The following is a 25,890-nucleotide window of genomic DNA, read 5'->3' on the forward strand; positions in this document are numbered from 1 at the left end:
TGATTTTCCTGTGGACAAATGTGCAGAAATGACTGCTTTTTTTAGGGAAAATTTGTATTTTGTAAACATAAATCTGAGAGGAAAAAAGGGTCTTTGAACTAACTTTTTTGGGTAAATGAAAAAAAGTAAATTGTCCTTTGGTTATCTGAGCAGAGAAAAATAAATTTAAATTGTCCATTCATATACATCTGTATATGTAAATGTATAAGCGAGTTTGTTTTTTTTTACATTTCAGTGGTCTCCGATGTCTTGATTTTCAGTAGTTAGCACACAAAGCATTTTGTGAACTGTGAAATTAACAATAATATTTATAATTAATTAGAAATGACAAAGTATCACAAAATCCCTGTAGATTAGTTATTTGGAAAGCAAAACTATGGAATTTTTTTTTTATTCTGACACTTTACTCCATATACTCCATTATATTTAGCATAAAAACTATTACCCTTATCACAGTAAGGAATTAGCAGTTAATTTACTCTATCTTTGTGTTTAGTATAATCCTAAAAATGGAAGGAACATTTTTCTGCATTTGGTTCATTTTTCCACACACTGTATCAGTTATCTTTAGCCGTCTTGAAAAATACACAGTATTAGAGTATGTAGTCATCTTGGCATTTGTGAAAGAATTGTTAATGGGGTGAAAACACAGATCTAAAAAATAAGATTATTTTTTCCTTTTTAAAACACAGTAAGTATTTTTCCAGATACTGTATTTATCAGGTTCTTTTTTTTTTTTTTTTACTTCATGCTCTGTTTTGTGCTTTTTAATAGTAAAGCAGGAAAATATTAAGCAAAATAGGAGATTAAAAGCCATTGTCTGTAATATAGTTGTAGCTGCTGTATCTTACAACAGCATTACAGCAAAATGTGAGATTTAGGACATACAGAATTCTGTGAGAGTGACCATTCCTATCTGTATGTAGAGACTGAAGAACTTAATAAAGCATTATCATCCATTTCCTTGAGCTCTAAAAAAGAGCATTAATGAGTATTTTTATGTGGATTTTAATTAAATCATTAATACCTTATTTAAATAACAATTCTGTTTAGGAAATGAAGATTTGTATAAACCTGTAATCTCTGAAAAAAACTACTGCTGCCTTAAATACTCATCTTTGATGAGAATAACTTGTACTTAGCTCTTCATCTCACTTGAGCAGCCGGATCAGTTGTTCTCTCTTGTGCTTTCCACCCTTTGCAGCACAACTGGTGCAAGGAGGTCTCTTGAGTTTGGTGTGTGTCTGCTCTGCAGCCTGCACTGAGCATTTGTTCCCGACTCAGCAAGGATCTCATCACCCTCTTTTCTGCCTCTGCTTACGGAACCTATGAAGAAAATAGAAATGCGAAAACTATGCAGAAAGTTCTTTTAATAAGCAAGTCAGGCCAGCCCAAGTGAAAAAGGGAGAGAGAAGGAATGGTTTGTGTGCTTCAGCCATTCAAACTTTATCCCAGAAATACAGTTTTCAAGTTGAAAATAGAAAGTTTACTCTTATGTAGCAAGGATTAAAATGCTAAGGGTGATTTCTTACTTCAGTCAGAACATAAAAGATCCAGCTCTTAAAGCTAGCAGTATGTTTAGGACACACAGTTGGAGAGACAGGAGCACTTTATTTCAGAAGCAAAATGTATTTTTTATTTCCTCTTGCATATGCATCTTAGGATATGCATACACTGCCTTTCCTGCAGTGACTCCGATAGTTTGCTCATACCTGAGTGAACTCTAGGCTTTCTGTCTAGCCACAGCAACACTAAAATAAATCTGGAATAATTTATTTAGGTAATCTAAACCTTGTACTAAAGAGATTTGTGTTAGTTTGTTCTGGTCAGAAATGGAAAGTCTCGTGAAGTAGTGTTTTTAATTAGCTTGGCTTCGTTCAAAACCTAAATCCATTAAGTTTTTTAGGAGTTTTCCTCCTTGACTGATGTGCATTTTAACTTAAAAGCTGTAAGAATATTGAAGGACATATTTAATTTTTAAATACTGGGCTTCCAAAGAGAAGCTTGTTCAGAATATGTTGCAGATTAACTTAGTTTGGTTTAAATCTTTTATATTTTCCAACGGCAACACACTTGTCATTCAGCCAGGTATAAACTTGGACTGTACTTACGGTCCTATTCTAATTTTTGATAGCTATGGAATAATCTGCTCTTTTCCAGTAAAATAAGATATCCTCCCTTAAAAAAAATATCTAAAAAAAAAAAAAAACACCCAAAAAATAAACAACCAACCCAAACCAGAAACAAACAAACAAAAAAACCCCCACCACATAGGAAGAAAACAATGCATTATGCAAAATAGTAAATATTTTGTTGATGAGCAGACTTTGTGTCTGTGTTCTGCCTTGCTTTATTGACAGCTGCATTTTCTTTCTGTTGGTTACACCATGATTACTTCAACTCAGACTGCTGGGTTCTCAGGTCAGAAAGTGTATCTTATTTTTTTGAGTATAGAATAGACTTGGTTACATAGCAGCATGGGGGGAATCTATTGATGGAGGTGAGGACGAGAGTTGCTCTTTGATTTCTGAATAAGGGCCAATGTTTAGCCTGTTAATAAGAGGCTTACTATCAAATGTTTTGGTCACAGTACAATATATGTTGTTTCATTAAAAGGCATTTAAAAACTCTGCCCAAAGAAGGGGTTCATAGTGCAGTATTGTAACTATCATGAGTCTGGGATAAATGAGTGATGTTATAATGGATCTGAATTTAACCTGTCATCCTTGCTAATATATAAGTAGAATTTTCTAAAAATTCCCTCTTTATCATGACAACTCAGTTGTGACATGGTAGCTGCCGTAGGCCCCTAAGCCTGAATGACTCAGATATCATTAAAAGGTGTTCATTTGATGTTCTCTAAATAGATTTATATGATAATGGTAAAAATATCACAGAACCATATACATGAAAAGAAATCGCAAGCCAATTAGTCATCACAGTGCATCCCTTTTAGAAACTTTGCAAAAGTGCAAACCCCCAGCATCTCAAGTACATTGAGCTATGAAATACATACTCTAAAAGATACCAGAAAAATCTAGAATTTCATCATATTTTGGCAATGCTGCACAACTTTTCTTTTGAAAAAAAAAAAAAAAATTCATCACAAGAATAATGTTTGCAGAAATGGCTCCACCATCTGCACCTACTTCCTGTCACTACTGACGCCAAAAAGCCAGACAAGTCCCGGGCAAATCAGTTGAATAATAAAAAGTCCTGTAGGAAATCCTATCTGAAGCAGCCACATTAGTGATGAGAGGGGCATGTAAGCAACTTGTAATTTTCAGAGACTTCATTGTTAGTGCTTAATTTTAAAGTATTCAGTTATTAAGATGAGATGCAGAAGGATGACATACTAATACGTAGTAAATAAGTAGTCAACAGCTTTGAGCCATTATAGTTGGCTGTTAACTTTGTGTTGTAGTTTGGCAACATTTAACTATTTTTTTTCATTGCCATTTTTTACAGATTGGGTTCTACAATGCGGTAGCCATCCCATGTTACACCACACTTGCAAAGATCTTTCCTTCAACTGGGCCACTACTCCGGGCATGCAGGTGAGTAAATGTGCAAGTTTTTGCATAGCTTGTAGCTTCGTTAAAGAGAAAACAAACATGCTTTGCAAGTTTGTCTGGATATACAGATGCTGAATTTTAGAATTTGCATGCAGATAAACAAGGATACACATCTTGCATTAGTCTATGCAATAACTATTTTCTGGGACGATCTAATGCAGATCTACAGACACAGCTGATTAAAATGTGTTTGACGCCGAAAACGTTTAGAGACAAACAGGTTCAGTGCTTATGTATCCCCATGTAGGCTGGTTCAGTGCAATTTCTCTCTGTATCCTTTTTACAACATGGTTCTCACAGCTAAGGTTGGCTAGAATTTTATATCATTAAAACAATGTGGTTTGGATATGTGGTTGGGATGTGGGAGATGCAAATTTTGTCCTATCAGTCAGTTGGGATGTCGATTGGGATCTTCTGGAGGAGAGTCAACAGTCCTTAACTACTTGGCTGCTTCCACCCTGGAACGATGGTGGATGTCTTTGTGGAGGTAGTGTAGTTCTGTCCAATACTTATATCCTGCAATCTTTTCTGACAAAACTTCTATTGAAACCAGTATGCTTCACAAAAATGCTCCCGTTTCAGGTTAATCAGTATTCTCTAGGGAAAAACAGTTGGTTCATAAAATGCCAGCAACCTTCAGTCACATCCAGGGAAAAGAGGTCTGTTTTTCTATGCTCTTACTAGCAGCTCTCTCTTTTTGTGTTTGTTTTGATTTTTTTGGGGGGGTCTTGTGGTCCTTAAATTCTACGTAGCACTGAACTTTTCTTTGTTCTGTGTAGCAGATTTACCTACTTTGTCACTTTCCTGATCTTGTGGGCTAAATGATCTGTGCGAAGTAACAGAAGGGTGCTTACTGTATTTAAAATGCCATGAAATTTAATGTAGTGGTTAGCAAAATAATTTCATTTGCGCCCAAATGCTATTTCACATAGCTAGGAGGTGAGTATGTAGGTCTGTACCAGTGGGACAGAGGGACTGTGTTATGAAAAACAGTGAGTATCTAGGTGTCATTGTTAATAGTCAGCTCCCGGTAAGGTCCCACCACTGGGCATGGCTCTGCAACCCTTAGAAAGATAGGGAGGAAATACTAGGTAGGATTAGAGACTGTACCTCGGTAGTTATTACATTAGGAATTCTGTTATACATCTTTGCTTTATGAAGAGTTGATAAAGACACTAATAAAGAAAAGGAGATTAAGAAAGAGCTTAAATATTGCTTTGAGATCTTAGTAGCGAGAAACTAAAATATCTGATGAAATGTATTGATTATCCAAGAGAAAGACTTTGTCAAAATCTGTAACTGTCCCCATAGTGTGTTTTCTGATTTGACAAAGCTCATTGATTTAGCAGGTTAAGACTACTTGAGGCCCAAAGGTTCAAACAAGGAATATGGTGAATGTCTTTTTTAGCATTTGGAATAATGTCAGTTGAAGATCTTAAACCACGGCTAGGTGTACTTCTTAAAAGAGAGATGCAAGGTAAAATGGATACAGGTCTGAGGCACAGTTACTGTGATGGAATTTCCAGGGCCTGTCTTTTCCATGCAGTTGATCTCTATAGTAGTGTCTTTAGTCCTCAGAATCTATGAAAGTATCAGTGTTTGGTAATTTGTTATTATAAATTGAGTAATATGTAAGTATTCGTAAGTGTATGTTTTAGTGGTTCCATCAGTTACAATACAGCAATAAACTCTTACCTAGTTTCAAAATGCCATGGAGTGTGCTACTATCGCGATGGTATTAAAGTCCAAATCCTGTTTTGGAATTCAGAGTTACAGTACAGTACAGGAATATGTACTCCTTGGGCTAAATTGACCTAACATATACATGTTGATAGTTTGATTATAGATAGCTGAGTGATGCATACTCTGACTAATAGAGTTGCTTTCAGCGCATAATCAGAGAACTTGAACTAAACTGTAGAACAGGGGTGTCAAACTCATTTTCACCAGAGGCCACATCAGCCTCACAGTTGCCTTCAAAGGTCTGAATGTAATTTTAAGACTATTTATACAATAGCTGGAGGCTATTTAGACAGTCCTAAACTTAGAATCAGCCCTTTGAAGGCAACTGCGAGGCTGATGTAGCCCCCAGTGAAAATGAGTTTGACACCCCTGCTATAGAACTACTTGTAATCCTTTCAGTCTTTACGAGGTCTTGAATCATCCATCCAGAGAGGTAGTCTGAGGTCTTGTAAATTTTCTTACTACTTTTTTTTTCTTTGTAATTCTTGCTTGAAGGCATGTTGCTTCAGCTGTATTGATGGCTGAAAGCTAAATAATCAGTCATTCAATCCATGTAACTGGAACATAGACTCTGCTTTGCGTAACCATGTTTTCAGTCAGAAAGAGTTTTATACTGTTTATGTGGACTAAATAGCATCAGCTACGATACCCACCATTTAGAAATGCAGTAATGCTTATTATGAGCATTTCTAGTTACTTGTTTCTACTCAAGCTAAGGAATACTGTCAAACTGCTTTATATATGTGAAAATGTTGATTTCTCTGTATTATGCATTTGTCAATGTTTAGGTGTGCTTTCACTCCACAAATCACTGTCTTTATGCTTTTAACATGCAAATGTCTTCAGAAGCTGTATGATTAATAAAGTAACCTCAGCGCTGGTTGTCAGAGTTCTGTTACTTGCACAATCAAATGGGAGGTCTTAAAAATAGGTTTGTGCTTAGTGTAGAAATATTTGCATAAGCCTGCCAGTATCTTTGGTAAGAAGTTAGCATTGTTATTCCACTTACTGGGATCTGAGGCCAAGAAAGGCTTGGTTGAGTGCTTAAGACTGCACAACCTATTTTCAGGAAAAGGATTCTGGGAAGACCCATATCTTTTGGTTTCTAGCCATGTATCCAAATGAGGCTTATTTTCAAAAGTGGCGTGTACTACTTGATGGTCCGTCTTTCTGTACTTAGGTGAGGAAATGTGAAGTTGAATTCTAGGATATCAAGCACTTGCATACATATGTGTTCTAGATGAAAGGTTCTCCATGCTTCTGAAGATCAAGCATGAACAACTCTTCAAGAGTGGTTTTCTCTGCAAAGGGTGTGATGTCTGACAGTCAGACTCCCAGCAGAGGTCATATGAATATTTTCTATTGTAGAAGTTCTTTGTTGTTTGGAATTCTGTTTATAATACTGCTACTTCTGATGGCTACACTGGCATAATCTCCAGACTGAGCACAGCTCTTTACAGACACAGCTCCTTACTCTGCTCTTGTGTATTCCTTAATTTAGGTTACAGTGATGCAGAACTGGGGTATAGATGTGTGGATGGGGTGTAAGATCTTCGTAAGACTAAAAAGCTTCCTGAAAATCCACACCCTGGCATAAGGTCCTCTGATGAACAGTTTGATAGTTTTGTCTTAGCCTTGAAGTTACTCTCTGCCTTCTGTCTGAGTTAAGACTTGGAGATGCAGATTTGGAAATCAACTAGAAAGATCTCCCATTGGTGCAAAAGGAATTGCGATTTTAGACCATCAATTTTAAATCTTTATAACTAGGCTCAAACATACCTTTATTCATCAAAATAGGAACCATTGCAATCAACACATTTTTGCCAACGAGAAATGAGTTTGTTTATTCCTGTAGTGCAAAAATCTGTGCTTCTGGATTTGACAAAGTCTTGGAAAGCATTTTTTGCATCCTGCTGGTTATGGAAGTGCTTTCCCTGCAAAAAGTTGTCGAGATGCTTGAAGAAGTGGTAATTGGTTGGCGAGAGGTCAGGCGAATATGGCAGATGAGGCAAAACTTCGTAGTCCAATTTGTTCAACTTCTGAAGCATTGGTTGTGCGACGTGCAGTCAGGTGTTGTCATGGAGAAGAATTAAGTCCTTTCTGTTGACCAGTGCCAGCTGCAGGTGTTGCGGTTTTTGATGCATCTTACTGATTTTCTGAGCGTACTTCTCAGGTGGAATTGTTTTGCTGGGATTCAGAAAGCTGTAGTGGATCAAACTGGCAGCAGACCACCAAACAGTGACCATGAGCTTTTTCAGTGCAAGTTTGGCTTTGGGAAGTGCTTTGGAGATTCTTCTTGGTCCAGCCACTGCGCTGGTCATCGCCAGTTGTAATATACAATCCACTTTTCATTGCATGTCACAATCTTACTGAGAAATGGTTTGTTGTTGTTGCATAGAATAAGAGAAGATAACACTTTAAAACTATTTTTTTGATATTTTGGTCAGCTCATGAGGCACCCACTTATTGAGCTTTTTCAACTTTCCCATTTGCTTCAAATGCCCAATGGCCGTAGAATGGTTGATGTTGAGTCTTCAGCAACTTCTCGTGTAGTTGTAAGAGAATCAGCTTGGATGATTGCTCTCAATTGGCCAGTTGCTACACTCCTCATGTTCAAGGCTCTTGTCTCCTTTGCAAGACTTCTTGAACCATCACTGCCCTGTACGTTCGGTAGCAGTTTCTGGGACAAATGCGTTGCTGATGTTGCAAGTTGTCTCTGCTACTTTCTGACCCATTTGGAACTTGAGTAATGAAAACACTCAAATTTGCTTTTTGTCTAACATCATTTCCATAGTCTAAAATAAGTACAGAACACACAGCAAGTAATGATTTAGTAGCAAAAAAATACATAAAGCAAGAAAAACTCATTAAAATTATGTATGACATAACCACATTTATTTAAGAATGTATTCCAATATCAAACAGCAAATGTCAACAATGCAAAAATGGCAATTCCTTTTGCACCAACCTAAGGAAATGTAAGTTATTTTAAGGTTGTTCTGCTTTTGGCTAGGATAGAGTTTTCTTTCTAGTAGCTCGTATGGTGCTGTATTTTATATTTAGAGTGAGAACAATGTTGATAACACGTGTATGTTTTAGTTGTCATTAATCAGTCAAGGACTTTTCAACTTCTCATGCTGTGCATGGTACACAAGAAGCTGGGAGTAGGCACAGCCAGGACAGCTGACCCAACTGACCAGAGGGATATTCCACACCATATGACGTCATACTCAGTATAAAAGCTGGAGGAAGGGGAGGACATTTAGAGTTATGGTGTTTGTCTTCCTAAGTCACCGTTACGCATGATGGAGCTGTGCTTTCCAGGAGATGGCTGAACACTTGTCTGCCAGTGAGAAGTGGTGAATGAATCCCTTGTTTTGCCTTGTGCAGCTTTTGCTTTACATATTAATGTGATAAAACCCATGAGTTTTCTCACTTCTACTTTTCTGATTCTCTCCCCCAACCCATTTTGGGGACTGAGTGTCTGCACAGGACTACTCTATTTTTTTTTTTTTTTTTTTTTGAGGGAGAGAGAGTTAAATGTTATTCAGTGTGATGATAGGAATACACACTCATTGCTGTTTGGTATTGCCTCAGCTGCTGACTGAAACGATTTTGATATCACCTCTTCACTAGCAGTGCTCATTCTTGGAACACAGTGTTTAAGCTTCCATGTCCTTGAGTTGTTTGGAATGCAGGCACCAGCTGCAAATAATAGTAGAAGAAACAGCCAAGACAGCCTGTCAGCATAAAGGTTTTTATTTTGAGAGCCTCTGGGCATTTAGTCCAGACACTTAGGAGCCAGGGCTTCACTGGGAGCATAAAGGCAAATTAATCGTACTATCTGAATCCTTAAGAAGAAAAGGTATCAGTCACTGATTTCCCTGAGGTAAGGTAGCAGCTGAGAATCTATAAGGTTTTCTTGACCAGTGTTTCATTCCACATTTTTAAATACTCACTTGTCTACAATTTATTTATGTTCTTATTTAGAACATTTCTAAATATCTTGTGCATTCTGTATAGATGAAAACTACCAGCCACCTGTGTTACAGTGTTCAGAGTAAGTACTATGTGTGTTTTGTAGCATATGTACTCAATAGGCCTACTGAAGTGGCAAATTTATTAATAGTATATTTGTTTTGAGGATGAGGTTGCATGATATTTTTTCCCCTTTATTTCATAGAAACATAGAATGGTTTCATTTGGAAGGGACCTTAAAGATCATATAGTTCCAAGCCCCCTGCCATGTGCAGGGACACTTCTCACTAGACCAGGTTGCTCAAAGCCCCATCCAGCCTGGCCTTGGACCCTTCCAGGGATGGGGCATCCACAGCTTATCTGGGCAGCCTGTTCCAGTGCCTCACTGTCCTCATGGTAAAGAATGTATTCCTTATATCTAGTCTAAATCTACCCTCATGCTGCTTAAAGCCATCAGCCCTTGTCCTATCACTACATGCCCTTGTAAAAAGTCCATCCTCCGTTTTCTGGTAGATCCCCTTTAGATACTATTAGGCTTCTATAAGGTCTCCCCAGAGCTTTCTCTTCTCCAGGCTGAAAAACCCCAGCTCTTTCAGCCTGCCTTCACAAGAGAGGTGCTCCAGCCCTCTGGTCATCTTTGTGGCCCTACTCTGGACTCACTCCAACAGGTCCATGTCCTCTTATGTTGGGGAACCCAGAGCTGAAGACAGCACTCCAGGTGGGGTTTCACAAAAGCAGAGCAGAGGGGGAGAATCACCTCAGTTGAACTGAATTATTTCAGACCAAATAATTTTAAACCATTTTTCATGTGATTTCATGTCTCTCACTTCTTGCTGAAACTGATATAATTTAAAAATATTTTTGCTGCAATTCTCTTCGTTACTTTCCTAGTTTCAGGAAAGGAACCTAGAAATAGTGACAGTTCAGTTTTTCTGATCCTTAGTGCCTGTTTGTATTAGCTGAGATTCAGTGCCATATTAAAGCTGGCTTCAAGAGTTCCAATTGGTCTAGAGCACTACGCAGAGCAAATTTCCATCTATGTGCAGAAAATGGTGTCAGTGTTCCCCTAGAGGGCACCAGCTTTCTTTGGTAGAAACCATCAGATCCTGCCTTCCCTCACCTCCAGAAAATGCAACAATTTCTCTTCTTACCTGTTCTCTGTGCTTTCATCTCATTATTTGCTGTTTTATCAACGGTTTCAGCAAAGCTGTGACATAAAAATCAGAAGAGCTCTGCCACATAAATTCCTATGTAATACGATAATATGACACATAGCATGTAAGACTTTAGTGCTTTTACCAAGGTGTTTGTTTACTGAAGACATCTAAGAGCTGTTGCTTTAGTAACTAGGTATGTGAGAGTATGAAACTGTGAAAAAATTGAGCTTGCTCTCTTTCTCTGTGTATTTGAATACTGAATGTTAGATTTGGCCATAGGTCACAGGTATGGTCCACTGTTGGATACCATAGATTACCATGTCACTGGAGTGGTAGTAGTGTGGAACAAGTAAGATTATAGGTTTGTACTCTCTTCAGATCATTCAAATGTTACTAGTTTAATTTCTCATCATTTTATGGCTTGTGAACCAAAATTTGGACTTGGGAGCTGGTCAGGCTGTGAGACACTAAAAAAAAAAAAAATTCTATCTTGAGGAAGGGAAACTCTTTAAATGTAGTAGATTGATGATATGATCACCACAGTAGGAACTCAAAAGTTGGTAACTATGGTATTGGCATGCAAAATTTTATATGCTGTCAGGCAGCCCATGTGCAGGAGTTTCGGAAGGCTTAATGCGCTTCTGTGGTTTCTGATGAAGAAAGTTTCCTGGCAAAAGTCCTGGTCTCTGTCGTAGTTTTGAAAAGGGCCAAAGTGTGCTGTGGTAAAATCCCTGAAGTCTGAAGTGACGAAGGCTGCTTGTTTCCAGACTGCTGTTTCAGAGTTTCTGCAGACATCTCTCTGCTGGGTCACAGCTGAGTTTTCTCTGCAGCCATGAGGGCTAGAAATTTGTAATGGAAAGCAGGTGCTAACCTCTAGCTCCAGGGCTCCTTCTGGAGAAGGTATGATGTACGTTTATATGTAGTCAACATATGTATGATCCACACAAAATTACAATATGAGATCCTGAAGGTAAAGGACGAAATAATGTAAGGATGATAGAAATTCGACATGCAAATATTTATGTACACCATAAAGCTACATCTCAGCAGACGGTTTCGTTGGGAAGAAATCCCAGTGAACTTATGAACAATGCTTTACCTCTTGACTTTTTTTTGCATCTCCAGGGACAATCTCAGCCAATGGGAGAAAGTAACAAGAGGTGAGGAAGCCTCTATATGGATGCCTGCCCAGTCCCTTCCTCCTGGGACCTCAGATTCACTCCCTGTGAAGATTGATGACTGAACAGCAGAAGCAGATTGCTTTAACCTGAAAAGCATCACTTCTTGTTTTGGGGGTTGTCTTATGTTTTGTTTCGTTTTTATTTGGAAAAAAAAAAAAGAAAAAGAAAAGCTACAAAATGCAGACTGAGAAGCATATCTGCCTAGGAAGGTAACGCCCATGGGGTTACCTCAGCTAAATGACTCTGGCAGCCAATCTCCTGACCTACATCAGTGACACAACGTGAACGGTGGGAAATGTTTTGGAATCAGCTATCAAAAGAGAACTTACAACTTGTGAATATAAAAGACTGGCCTTATCTCATGGGCTATATTGCTGAGGCCTTAATTTAAAACTGATGGGGGGTGGGGTAAATCCAAGGGGGTACTTCTAAATTGTATCTTTCTAGTAAGGGTTTCAATGGTACTTTTATTATACCGTACTGTGGCTGGCTTTAACACCAGTGTCACTTGGGAGTTCTTGGCTATAAATAGAACATATACCCATTGCTATTGTGAATGTTTATGTGTGATCTACTTGTAATCAGTTTGAACTCCAGCAGAATCCTTGAAGACTATAATTCTTGCTTAGGTTACAGTGAATTCTCTTGCTGCAAACTAAAGGAAAACCAACCTTCAGGTTAAAGGTTTAAAGTACTTCGTTAAGCATCATGATGCAAATTGTCTGTCACTCACAAGGCAAATGTTGAAAGAACTAGTGATGGTGTTTTGTTCTTCAAAATGATTTATAAACCTAGACAACTCCTTCCTTAAAACACTGGAAGTACTGGATATTTATCTTCAATACGAGAGTTTCAGGTTGGAGTTTTTACATCCATAGTGACAGAAGTATCATTAAAATTTAAATGTGACAGCAAAGATTTCCTTGCCTAGCTCACAATTAAGCAGAATAATCATTTTTATTTCTACCTGCTGACTTGTATTTTAAAAGGTATCAGAGACATACCAGAAGTCTGCTATCTGCTGGGAACAAAAGCCTTGTCAGAAAAGTCAGGTCTGATAAGAGGGATTGTGGTACCATCACAATAAATCAAAAATGTTTTTGTATTGACTAGCTCTTGCGTTGCACGGTAACACTGCATGTCTTCTACTGTTCTCTTCCCCTTTCCCAAGATGAGTGAAATTAGCAAATTTCTCCATTAGTCTGTTTGCCTTTTTACCCTAGTTCAGCAAAATTTCCAGGCTCAGAACTCTCAATGAAAGAATAGCTGACTGAAGAAAAGTACTCTAAAATATTGTGTTTACAGTTCTGTGCTGACTTAGGCTTCAGCCTTACAAACTTTTGCACAGACTTTAGGACCTTACATTTAATGCCACTCCGCTCTTATAAATTTAGTGCAATTGTACAGTATGTTTCAACAACACTTAGTTTGCCCTCATCTTTCTCTTAAAAATCAGAAAAAATTTTTATATTGTTCCACACAGTAGGTGAAAAGACAGTCTTTGCATACCTTTCACATACAGCCTATACTGCATTATATGCTTTTTCACAGATGATATTCACTTGTAGAGGTTCTGTGATAACATGGCCATTTATGTAACTGCAACAAATGGTAGTAGTGAGTTAAAGACAGAACACAGGTTTTATTTTTCCATCTCCTGTCTGTGGAGCTGTATTGCTCTAATAAGCACCCCATCTTATGGGTTTCATGTAAATGACTTGGACTCTTGAGTTTTGCCTTCTGTTATGGTCGAGCACATACCAGTATCTGTACATGTGCAGAGTATGATATATAATCACAAAATATATAAATGCACTTGAGCCTTTGCAGTACATAGATATCCCAGAGGTTGAGTATTCAATATGAAGTTACCTTATTTGTATGATACAGGTTACCTAGCAGCAGCTTCGTAATTTTTTTTGTTTGTTTTGCCAATTCTAAGTGCAGAAATTCATTGTTAAACACAACAATTGATTTTGGAATTTTAAAAAAAAGGCAGAAGACAATGACACGAAAATAGAATTAACAGTATATCATGCTGTGTCCTCTGCTTTACTCCTTAGAAGTTCTGTTTTAATTAAATCTCGTAGATGCAACCTTTCATCCACTAAGTATTTGAGAGACAATCCACATTTCCTAATACTTAAATAAAAATTATCCAAATCTTTGGTGACTACAAAAATGCTGTCTGACATTCAGATACCCCAACAACTGAATGGAACATTTTTCCTTCATAGGTTGAGTGTATTTTCTGTTATTCTCCCTCTTTGAATGCTGATCTTACAAGTGTTGCAAAAATATTCCTTATCACAATGTGTCTGCATTATGGAAAACTTTTAATTCAACTTTTACTCATTGACAGTAATGACTTCACTAGTTCTGTTAGTTACCATTCAAAATATTTGGCAGGATCACATAAAATATAATGTTTTAAAGTTTATAAGTACTGTTACAGAACATGTTTCCTTAACAAATTTGTCAAATCGGCAGTAAGTTGTTCTAGGAATGTCTCAAGTCAATCAGACATTGTTTCTAATATAGAACTATCCAAACCACATAAAATGTGTGTTTGCTATAGAATAATGTCCATTGGAATTAAAAATTCTGACTCCAGTGGTTGTGGTTTGGTTTGTTTTCCTGGTGAGTAAAAGGAGAAAGGTCATGACAAAATGTTACTCTTTGGTAGAACATAGACCCACAGTAGTAGCCACAATGGGCTGTATTTTCTAAGCAAGTTTAGTCTGTCTAAACATTTACAGAGTGCAGATTCAGATGTGTAATTTTTTTGTAGAAACAAACTTATACTGCATTTCCAAAATCAAAACCACCAAAATTTAAAACTTTGAAGCTGCAGTTGAATTTCATGGCTCAAGTACACATTGAGATTTAGTTTTTCAAAATTCTGGACTTGGGCTCACAGAGCAGTAAGACATCTAGATCTTCAAGACATCTGGCCCATTAAGTTAAACTGCCAAAAGCCATTCGTCCTTGCATTTTCATCCTACTAAAACTGATCTTGTCCAAGATCAATAAGAATCTATAAAAAGCCAGCAGACCTCTCCTTTCCTAGAAGTGTTCGGCTTTATATTCCCAGAACTGCATTATTTTTGTAAACAGTGCCAATTGCTTTTCCTTCTAAGGCTGGTAAAGGTAAAAGGACTGTTTGAAGCCATATCTGAGTGTTTCTAATACATTATGAAATGGTGCCTGAAAGGTATGCACTAAATGAGAAAAATAGTTGACATAGCGTGATACTCATCTGAGATGTTGCATAGTTTAGTACAGCAGTGACAGAAACTCCACGGTTATAATTAATCGATGGGTTTTGTACAGTGGTACAACATTCTGCTGTAAGGGTTCAACTCTCGGCAGTATGGTTTGTTAAAGTATCCATTTAGTTATTACATTAGAGGAATGCAATATGGGTTTTTTTTTTTTAAATTGGAGTATATGATAAAACATATTTCAATTGGAGGGGACATGCAGCGTGGAATTAATATTTTTATGTGGCACAGACTCCTTTCATGTGTTTAAACTTAGAACAGTGTGATCATTTTGCTGTGACTGCATTTAGAGCATTTAGTGTCAAAAGTGTAGGGATAGCAAATAGCATGGTTCATGTTAAAAAGCAGAGATTATTAGATGCTCAAAACAATTATGACCCTCTTGAAAAAATGCATTTGCCTCGAACACTGTGATACAGGAACAGTTGTGTGAAGTGGAACAATTAATTTGTTCATTCTAAGCACAGAAAAGGCTTTCTGCATACTACGATGAGGAGATTCATGGTCAAACTTTAGGTTGTATTTCCCAATCTAGCAAAGGCAAGTCATAGCTCTTATTTTGCTTTCTGACCAAAAACTGTGCTCGATTGTAATACGGGTGTATACTCTGTCAAACAACCTAAACTAACAGACTGCTTTCTAGGGTAGATCAAACTGATTTGTAGAGTAGATGCATATATATTCAAAATTCAGGTTGGGCTGTTATGTGAAGAGGAAAGAACTTCAAGGAAGCAACATTCGACTTTACTACATTTAGTGAGCTGAAAAATTTGTTTTATATATATATTTACACACACACACACACACACACACACACACACATATGATACATATAAACTATCTTTGTAAAAAAACAAAAAAATATGCAAGTGCAATAATTTAAAGAGGTCTTAACTTTGCATTTATAAATTATAAATACTGTACATGGTGTGTAATTTTTTTCATGTATTCATTTGCAGTCTTTGTATTTAAAAAGAAAAAAAAACAACAAAACAAACCTAAACCTTTACTATTACGTTTGTACAATAGAACAGTAAGCATTTATTATGATATAGTTAAGTTGTAAATAAATTCACAAACCAAACAGCCAGTACATATGCATATATGGGTGTCCTATTGTGAAACCTGTTTTTGCTTTTTCTGCTGGCTTTAGCACAGCAAGACTACTTCTGTGGATATGTAATTATACATATAAATATATGTATGATACATAAAATATATTTAGAAATGTTCATAATTTTAATGGATATATCTATACATATACTTTGGTGTGAATATTACTGAATACAGAGTTTTTTAATATTATTTTTCATGTTTATTTTTGCTGTTATTGAGCATGAAAGTGTGGGGTGGGAAGTGAGTATGTGTATGTGAGTGTTTAGACCACAAGTAATCCACAGAAGAAATGGAATCAAAGCCCAATGCAGTCCTTTAAGAAGGTAGCGCCTGGTTTTCCCTGTAATTGCATTTTGCTCTTTGTGATGTGTTTTCCCAATGTAAGGTCATTTCTGTAAAAAAAAAAAAAAAAAAAAAAAAAAAAATCTTTTTTTTAATCACCTATTGCAAGTTCCAGTTGTCAAAAACTGCAAAAGGATGCACTTTTCCATTTGCCCTCCTGTGCCAGAGAACTTACCTTGCTGTTCACAGATCCTTGTTTCACCACTGTCAAACAGCAGTGCAGGTAATGCCAAATCATTTGCTACCTTTGGGGAATTACGGAGATACTCAGAAAAATATTGTAGAAAATATTATAGAAAAATAATCTCACACTCAAATGCTTAAGGTTTGTTAGTCTGAAGCTGCCAATACCATGAAAATACAAGGTAGGTTCAGGGAACTGGAAAGGGAAATAAATTCTAAACAACACATAAGCAGATATTTATAAAATAGGTGAACAAAAAAAAGGATAAAAATATCCTGCGCATTTATCTACCTAATACATTGATTTGCTTCAAAGATCCCTTGCACTGTTCATGCTCAGCAACTGGAGTATTCACCCTTTATAGATCTCAGAGTGGCCTTGTGTCTCTGCATGACCCTGCCGTTCTCAGAGAAAGATCTTGAGCCTGGGACAGAGAGTTCAACCTGAACTCTGTCTCTAGTTCTCAGCATGGCCTCCAAAATGTTCCTGCTTTCCCTCCTCACTGAAGGAGCTCAGCACCGCTGGGACAACCTGCCCAGAAAGAGATTTCCAGGGCGACTGTTTTGGTTTAACTACCATAAACAGCTGTCAAAAATGAGTTTTACAAACTACTGGGTTAGTGCAGTTGTGACCAGCTCTTCCAGAAAGCTTGGTTTGCTGCAAGGGTGAACTTCTGTGATTACATGGAAATTGCACTGGCATTTAATGCATAGGGTTTCTTCATTTAAGATAAAATTTTCTGAATTATTTTGAGCAATACAAGAGGAATATTCTGTGAATAGTATTAAATTCATCCTTTCCACCTGTGTCTATATTGTTGGCAAGGAACTGTAGGCTGAAGTCAATCAATAATGTTCTGGTCAAGCTTTTCAAACTGATGGCCAGCAATCATATGCCTTTTCGTATTTTTCTGCCTGCCATGCAGACTTATCTCCCATAGCAGAGCGTGGTGCTTTGCTATTGATGGCCCACTCAGGATGCTTTTTACCCTTTGTTCTTGAAAAACATCGTCAGAGATCTCTGCATATATTCCCTTGCAGATATTGGAAAATATGAATGTAAAAGCACCTTAACGGAAGCTCACTGAAGGTTAGGGAGGAAAACCGCATTTATGTTTTGAGGATCTTGGAGTTAGGCTTGTTTGAAAGTATCCAAGTGCTCTTTAAGGTCCTGTGCTCATTTGAGTCAATTGTAAGGAACAGACTTCAGTGGAATTCACCTCCTCAACAAGCACTGGAGATTACTTTGGTGTACTTATTTTGCTGAAGACAATTACTAAGGAGAAATTCCCCTTCCTCAATCTGTAGCCACTCTTCCTCAGATTAGGGAGAAAGGTTTGTTGGTTTTTTTTTTGTTTCAGTAACGCTCTTTGAAAGAGCGACCTGTACCGTCAGTGGTTACGAACATGAAGATCTTTGTCTCTGGGTGAAGAATGAGTTACAGAGAAATGCTTCAGAAGGTGTGTAAGATATATTCTATAAAAGTCTTCTAAAAGAAAGGGGAAACCTAAGACCGAAGAACTTTGGAAAGAATGAATTATACCAGGTAATGTTTTTCTTTCACGATTTTTTTGGTTTGTAACTTTGCTGGAAGGGCTAAATGATTTTCACCACATCATCTGTTAGCATTTAGCTGGCATTAATTATTTTTCTTTTTTTATAGAAATGTAAAACCTGTGAATATAGGTGAGAATGTTTGTAGAACTACTTCTGTTGCTTGAACTGTATTTATGTTGCTTATGGAAGCAATGTGACTTGCTAATAAACACTATTTAATGAGCATACGGAAATAAAAAAATAGGCTTGTAACATACCAAGCAAAACGCAAAAAAAGAAACTTTTGGAAGCACCTAAGAAAGTCAGTATCTGCCAGAAACCTTTGAAAATTTTACCATCAGCAGTGGTGTATGTGGTGCAGTGGTGCATATGGGCAGTTTGGAATTAGTGCTGATGGACTAGTTGATCATAAAGAAAAGAAGCAGTATGATAGCATTAGTTTCCAGCTAGTGAAGTCTAAGTTGGTTTTTTGCTGCTGACTTATGGAGAGAAAATAAATATTCAATATTGGGCATATTTTATATCTCATGACAAAAAAATCGGACCTTGCTGAAAAAAAAAAGTACTTTCTCATGTGGCTAGCCTGAGAATAGGGCCAGAGACACATGAATTTTCTCTTAACATGAAAATCTACTGAAGCTTGCAGAAAACAATATTTACAGCACATTTGGAAAGACAATGGATGTCTGATAAGATGCTACTCATGAACTTGAGGGAACTGGGTTGTTCTGTGACAGATTTCCATTATGACCTTGTGCAAGTTGCCCAAAAGTAGATGGTTTGGGGTTTTGTTAACTTATTCAAGCTTCTGAACACCTTTGTTTTATGTTATGAACATTTGGAAATATCCCTGGTTACATGCATTCAAGAATTCAACATAAATAGAGAGGCAATCAGTTAATCACCTTATAATTCGTATGATGGTGTTGACTTTCCTCTCAGGTAAGGACACATATCACAGAGCTGTGATGTCCACACAGATGCTGCTGATGAGTACCATAGATGAGTGCTTTCTTTTCCATTTTCTGCAGCTGTGAGGGAAGGCTTAAGAAATCACGGTGCAAACTTTCAAGCTGGCATATGTAATTTCATATTTAACAACTTTTGAGCTATCACAGTGGCATACAATCTTTAAAATTTTCAAACTCCTTTCAAACTCCTTTAATTTAACACAGTGCCAGATTTTGTTTTGAATCTGTACCGACTTCTATGTGAGGGCAAATGCTTTTGAGTACCTGTCTAGGGAATTGGGTCTATCGTCTGTGGAGTTCTCCCTGGTTTTCATTATTAGTTACCAAATATATTAAGATGTGCTGTAGCCTTACGCAGAGCTTCATGTATAATGTACTGACTTCCTTCCTCTCAAAGCTTCTTAATTAGCCACAGGACTAGTACCTTAGAATCACAAGCATGATAGAACTAAAGTTTCCAAGGAATAAATAGTGGGGTTTTATGTTGTTTGTTTTTGGGAATATACATAAAATAACACACAAAAACTCAGAAAATATTCCTTTGGAAGTTGTCTTTAATTACGCTTTTCTGCATATTATGGAAAAATACTCTCTGAAATCCCTCTCTTGTCCCCAGCAGATCATTGCCATCAGAGCTAGCTATTTTTTAACTGGTGATGTACCAGAAGCATCAGTGAAGTAAGTGCTGAGTCCGTCAAGCAAACCTAGAGAACTTCCACATGGTCTGGGACTCAGAGCTAATCCAGGATGTCTGCTAGTATGGTTTTGCTTCCTAAATGCACAAGGACAGCAGTCTTCATTGAGTTTGTCCTAAACCTTTGCAATGCCAACAGATCAGAGGGAGCTGACCTACTGTTTAGAGATGGTTGCCATTCTAGCTGGTAAGGGATCCGTTGAAGACATTTTCTGTCCTTTACCACAAGACATGTGAACCGTAAGAGCACCAGTCTCAGAAAAGCAAGATGTACTGTACCACTGACTTAAAAGGAACCTGCACACAGGAAAACTAATATCCTGTGATGGACTCATGTAGTTGCTATCTGAAAGCTTCTAAATCAGCACCTTGAAATCATTAAATAGAATTTACTGATAAGGTTGGCAGGTGCCTCATTTTCTGCCTTTTTTTTCTTTCTGCTTTTTTGTCCTATGAATTTGCTTTCCTTGTGAAGCAATTTCTTTTTCTTTCACCTTTGAGGACTGCCATCTCTACAACCTCTTCTGCCCTCTCTACTCCTGTGATCTGAGTTAATTCCAAGCGATTTGGAAGTGTAAAGCTATTCTGCAAGGCTATGTTTCCAAGATTTATTGAAAGCATGGAGAAGAGGGTATGTACCAAATACTGAGTTTGTAGGCTGGAGTTGTGGAAAAGAGACTTTAGCTTCTTTCTGCCCTGAGAGTAATAGTTTGCGTGCAGTATTAGAGATACCAGAAAAGCCTGGAACAAAGTAAATGCTGTGGCATGTCAGAGTAAGGCAAGGGCAGAACTAAAATGAAAGACAGGCTCTGCATATAGGGAAAGCTTCTCTCACCCACCAGCTGGCCTAAAATAGGGAGGCTGACCTGAAGTCTGGGCTCCCCAGTCTTCCTGCACAGTAGGTTTGGCCCTGAATTGTGTAAAGGCCTCATACAGAATCACCCTCTGCCTCCCAACAGTGTCCTGTAACGCTTACCATGCAGGAGAGCTTTATGAAGTGCTTTGGGCAGTGTCTCTGTGTTGAGTTGGCATAGGTGAAATGAAAGTGGCTGCGGATCCTGGTACTTTTCTTTTGAAGCTGAAGGTGTATTGTAGGTCTGTTTAGGAAGTGACAAGAAGGGACTACGGAGTGAGGTCAAGAGGGTTTTTAATTTGCAAGACCTTTTACCAATTTTCTGAATTTAGTTGATCTTGCATAACCTGCATCACAGATGATGATGTTTGTGCATCTTAGTCTTCTTGCTGCATAGCTAATAGTGGCAATAAAACAGGGCAGAGTTTGCAGAATTTTTCTTGAGGTTCAATTTCTGTTTGCTATCTAACCTTACCTTCTGATACTGATAAGAGTTCACTCTCCCCAGAAATATTGATGCTAGAGGAAATGCCATGGCAGACATCCATATGGCAAACAGGAAAGAATTTTTTCACATTCTTTCAACTGGAACCTGTACTAAGAGAGGATCTGTGTCATCTTTTTCTGTTAAGTCAGTCAATATAAACCATACCATGGGAATTCTGGAGCAAAACATTCTATCTTTTGCAGATGTGGGATAGCTTTATGTCAAGGACTTGTAACTAACAATTTTGCTATGTTAACAAAGTAACAACCCTATGTTTTAAACAAGAGAGTCCTGTGGCTGAGAATGCTGCAGTTTAATGCTTACGCTTCTGCAGTCAAGGCTAATGAGATTGACACAGCCTAGAAGTGCCTATTCTATGATCTCTACAGGGTAGGACGATGGTTATATATCAACCAATATTTTGTCTTCTGTAAGCTTGTCCTGAATTGAGTGGGATATTGGTAACCTCAGAAGAGAGAGAGGATGGGCTGGGGCAGACTGAATTATCTTCCTTTCTAGAACTTGGTTCATCAAGTTATCCAGGAGCTGCACTGATAGGGAACATCATTTTCACTAGTGTTACTTTCACTTTGCGGAAAACAAAAAGCGCAAATAAATAGAATATTCCACATTCTGCAATAAGATTAGAAACCAAATAAGAACTGTGTAATTCTCCACATGACCCGACAGGGTTGGTCCAAATCCTTCATATGCTTTTTCATGTGTAAGTATGTAAAAGCACATGTTTCTAAAATACATGATTATCCTATAGCCTATATGCTTCTCCAGCACTATACCCATGTTGCATTTGGTGTCTGTTTCAAACACAAGTAGAGACAACTGTAACATGCTTTAATTTCTACATGCCAAGAAATGGTGAGAGGGAAGTGCATGGGAAAACTCCATTACAGAGAGTGGTATTTAAAACAAACAAAAAACAAAAACAAACCTAAAAGAAAACAACAAAAACCCACCACCCTCTTTTGCTCTAAGGAGAGTTGTGTTTAACTTGATAATAGACTGCCTGGACACTACTTCTCCAGGTTATATAGACTTCAAACAGCGATTACAATTCTTGGAAATAATGGTAACAACACTTATGGTAACAACAGAGTGGAAACACACAGAAACAGACTTCATAATGAAACTATGAAAAACAAACTACAAGAAGCAAAACTTTGGTGTTTTAAAATGCTTAAATGATGAGAAATAACTTCCTCAACTACTTTTAGCATGTGGCAGATCCCCAGCTTGTTGGAAATGGGGCGTTGGCAGGACAGGCAAAGCTTTAGCAAAGCTGCAGTCACTTTTCTCTCTTGTAGTCATGTACAGCTATATGGTACTGCACCTCATTTAGAACTGGCTGTTTACAGTGATCTGTCCCAGAAACAGTTCTGTACGTCACTGTCACTGCATTAATAGGATCAGAAGGTGCTCAGTGTGACTGAAAAGAGTCCTTTCCATTTGATGAGGAAGAGGTCAGTACCACTGGTAAGGTGATCTCTGCCAGTCACCAAAACCACAACCAAACCAAACAGGCTGTTGTGCAGAAAAGATTTTGGGATAGAAGTCCATGGTGTTGCTTATCTCTGCTCCCAGCAATATTAACTGGTGGAATCCACAGGAGCAAAGCTGATGTGAAATCCCAATCAAAGGGCCTGAGCCAGCACTGTGTTCCCAAACAGGTATTCCTCTGACCCACAGGGTGATGAAGCCTGGGTTCCTATGGGTTTACATTGTTATCCTTTGGTTTAAAAAATTAACTTGCATTTTCTGCTGTCTTTACACACTTTGAAATTCTCCTCTCCCATTGCAATCCAGCCTTTGCTGTGGTAACAGACTCATATTTTGTAGAAACTGGCCAACAGAATGAAAAGTTATGGGGTAGACTCCTGTCCTCTCTCTAAAGAGCCAGCAGTTTTACAAAATGTGGAACTCTGTTATTTTTGAGACTGTTCCCCTCTGAAGTTTGGATTATATCAACCAATATATTCAAAAGTTTTATGGAAGGAGAATGAAGGCGCCAGCGAGTAGAAGGTCTGGTCTGACATTGCTGGAAAACCACCTAAGATAGCAGACTATGCTTTATGGTTTAAACTTTGACTTTAGAACTATGGTAAAAGAACAAGATCTGTTGAAGCCCCACATACTGTATGAATACCAGCAAAGTTTTATTTTTCGCATTCCTAATAAGCAAATTAAAAAATGCAACTTGCCTGCGGCTTGCCTTGTTCTTTTTCTGTTTAAGATGCATTATGTAGAGATATTTACCTCTGTCTGCAGTGGGGAGCAAAGCTTCCTAACAGAAAAGTCTGGGTTTCAAGACTGAGTGCAGCAATGTTTTGGACTATGTACAGGTTATATTTCTAGGCCAAAAGTGCGATTACAAAACTGGGATGGAGATAAACAACTTAGTAGCACATATTTAAAAATGATCTTAGATTTTGACTTGTTAAGGTCTTCTGGTTTTGTTTAAGAATTTAAGTTTAGAAACTCTCTTAAATCTAATCCTGGAGCCTGTTGACGTTGACACCAGCCTTCCCGGTGGTACTGATGAGAATGCTGTGACTGCTGACTAGCCGGTCTGCGTTGCTGTGCCCAGGTCCTGTAAACACTTTGTTATGGATGGGAAGTAGGTAAGGTCTCCATTTTTGTCCTTTGTGTAAAGCCGGTCCTGCATAGCAGACAGGTTTGAATTATCCCAGTTCCACGGTAAGCCTTCCTCAGCCTCCTACCTTTTCCCCTCTGTACCCTAGAGCCTTCAGCTGTGTCCTGGTCCATACAGAAAAAATGGAGCTGGATCCTGGCTGTGTTCATGGAGGCTTTTCACAGGAAGGTCCTGCTGATTCTTTTCATAAAGACCAGTCTTGCATGGGGGCTGCAACGGGTATAAATGTCTAGATCATCATTATTCCCTAAAGTGCAATGTCTCTTTAGCCTCTGAAGGTAGCAGTGTAATCACTGATGGTTGGTGATGGACCCCAGAAGACATACTCTAATAATGCAAATGCTCTTTGCCCCCTTTCTCCAGCTTTGGAGCTTGCCTTTGACACAGGGACCTGTCTGAGCCTGCCCAGGCACACTACATGGCCCCAATTATACATCTGGCTCAACACAGCATCCACAGGGGATAACTGAGGAAGAGTCTGTCCTCATCCTGCCTCTTCCATATGCTGCAGGGCTGTCTCTGTGGGGCTGAATTCATTGTGCCTGGGCAGCCTCTGAACTGCCTCATGGAGCTGAGCACAAGGTCAGTCCAGCCATAGTAGTCTGGTTGGGGGCCCTCACAGAGGCTTGCAGAACTAGTACATCCCACTCTTCAAATGGCCCTCCTGCCCTCTGGTTGATTGCGTTCTTTTACATAATGACAATATGAAATTAAAGTAAAAGGAACTCATGACTGTGACGAAATACGTAACAACCGTAAGATATTTGCATTTCAGGGCATTTGAGGGGAAAGATAATATCCATAAAACTTGTAGCAGTAGATCTGATTTCTTCACAGCCTTTTCTGTTGTTCATTGCAAACAAAAGTCCCACTATAGCATCAACAGCAATGGAAGGAATGCTGCTGCTTCTTTTCCCCTTACACAAACATATAGTTTGAGGAACAGGAGCAGTAGCTCAGAGGTAAGAGAGGCTCTGCAGCTTGGCGCCTACATGTTTCAGTAGTGACAAAGCTAGATTGACTTAGTTAGATTTGTGGTCACTGTATGTAGGAATGCTGGCTGGTGCAGATGTGGGGACTCATGTTTATTCTCAACTATAACTGGGTCCAACTACTTTGTGACTACTGAGCATAAACCAAAGATCCTTCAGGAGGAGGGGCTCAGGCTGCTGTGTGCTGGTCTGCAGGATGGGTGTCTGTCATCCCAAGGACAGCCTTTTGAGTCTGGCAGGTGTGATGATCAGTGATGTGCTCGATGTTCACAAATATGATTGTCTTCTAGTTTGTTAGAAATTAGGCATACAGTCTAATATTACTCAGGCTTCAGGGGAAATGGATTTCATTAGGTATGCTTGTAGGTTTAATGTATAGACATCAGTATCATTGTTTTATGTGTTTTTTGTTTGTTTGTTCGTTTGTTTTTTTAGTAGTTCTTCCTTTCTACCTGCATTGGGAACAAATTATGGGATTTTCAAGCTAGAGCATATGTGATGGGACAACTGTGCTAGGAAGATGGGGCCTTGCTCATGGTCCTGAAGCCACTCAGATGTGTCTCGTGTCATCTTCAATCTTATTTCCCACATACTCTCACTCTGTCATCAGCTTGTCTATGGTTTTGATTCAACAACTTGACATTGGTTCAGCAGTCTGGTCTGACACTCACAGAGGCTTGGTTTGACTGTGGCTTTGCTAGATATTGTGCTCTGAAGACTTTCTATCACTTGTTTTCTTTCACGTCTTCCATAGGCCATTTTACTGTATGGTGTTGCCCCTCCTGTTTGATTTAAGTGTACAGACTCATCTTTGAGTCTTACTACAGATTTCCTTATAGGCTGTTTCCCATATGACAGGTCCTTCTCACCCACATCAAATTCCTGGAGAGGTTCATGCTTTGACTTCATCCTGCTTCTTGGTCTCTCACTAGATACTGGTGTGATGGTGTGAGGAACTGGAGCTTCAGCTTTGCTGCATTAGGCCTGTTGCCAGTCCTTTGCACTGCAGCCACACGGCACCTCAGCTCAGTTCAAGGCTAAAAATCTTTAGTCACTGGCCGTTGTCAGCAAAGCAAAGCAGGGAACCCTCTGTCAAGGAGAGAAATCTC

At 38.4% G+C, this 25,890-nt stretch overlaps 1 protein-coding gene across 2 annotated transcripts in view; it reads left to right on the forward strand.

Moving 5' to 3' along the window:
* Positions 1 to 18,339, forward strand: part of PDE10A (phosphodiesterase 10A) — a 190,792-nt gene extending 172,453 nt beyond the window's left edge. For both annotated transcript variants that reach the window (XM_082049801.1, XM_082049800.1), the window contains 2 exons: positions 3,469 to 3,557; positions 11,579 to 18,339. In XM_082049801.1, coding sequence (XP_081905927.1) covers positions 3,469 to 3,557; positions 11,579 to 11,696 — 207 coding nt within the window. In that variant the 3' untranslated portion in view covers positions 11,697 to 18,339. The remainder of the gene's footprint in view (positions 1 to 3,468; positions 3,558 to 11,578) is intronic.
* Positions 18,340 to 25,890: the final 7,551 nt, after the last annotated feature.

Source organism: Streptopelia decaocto, assembly GCF_964273445.1.
Source record: "Streptopelia decaocto genome assembly, chromosome: 3".
NCBI lineage: Eukaryota > Metazoa > Chordata > Aves > Columbiformes > Columbidae > Streptopelia > Streptopelia decaocto.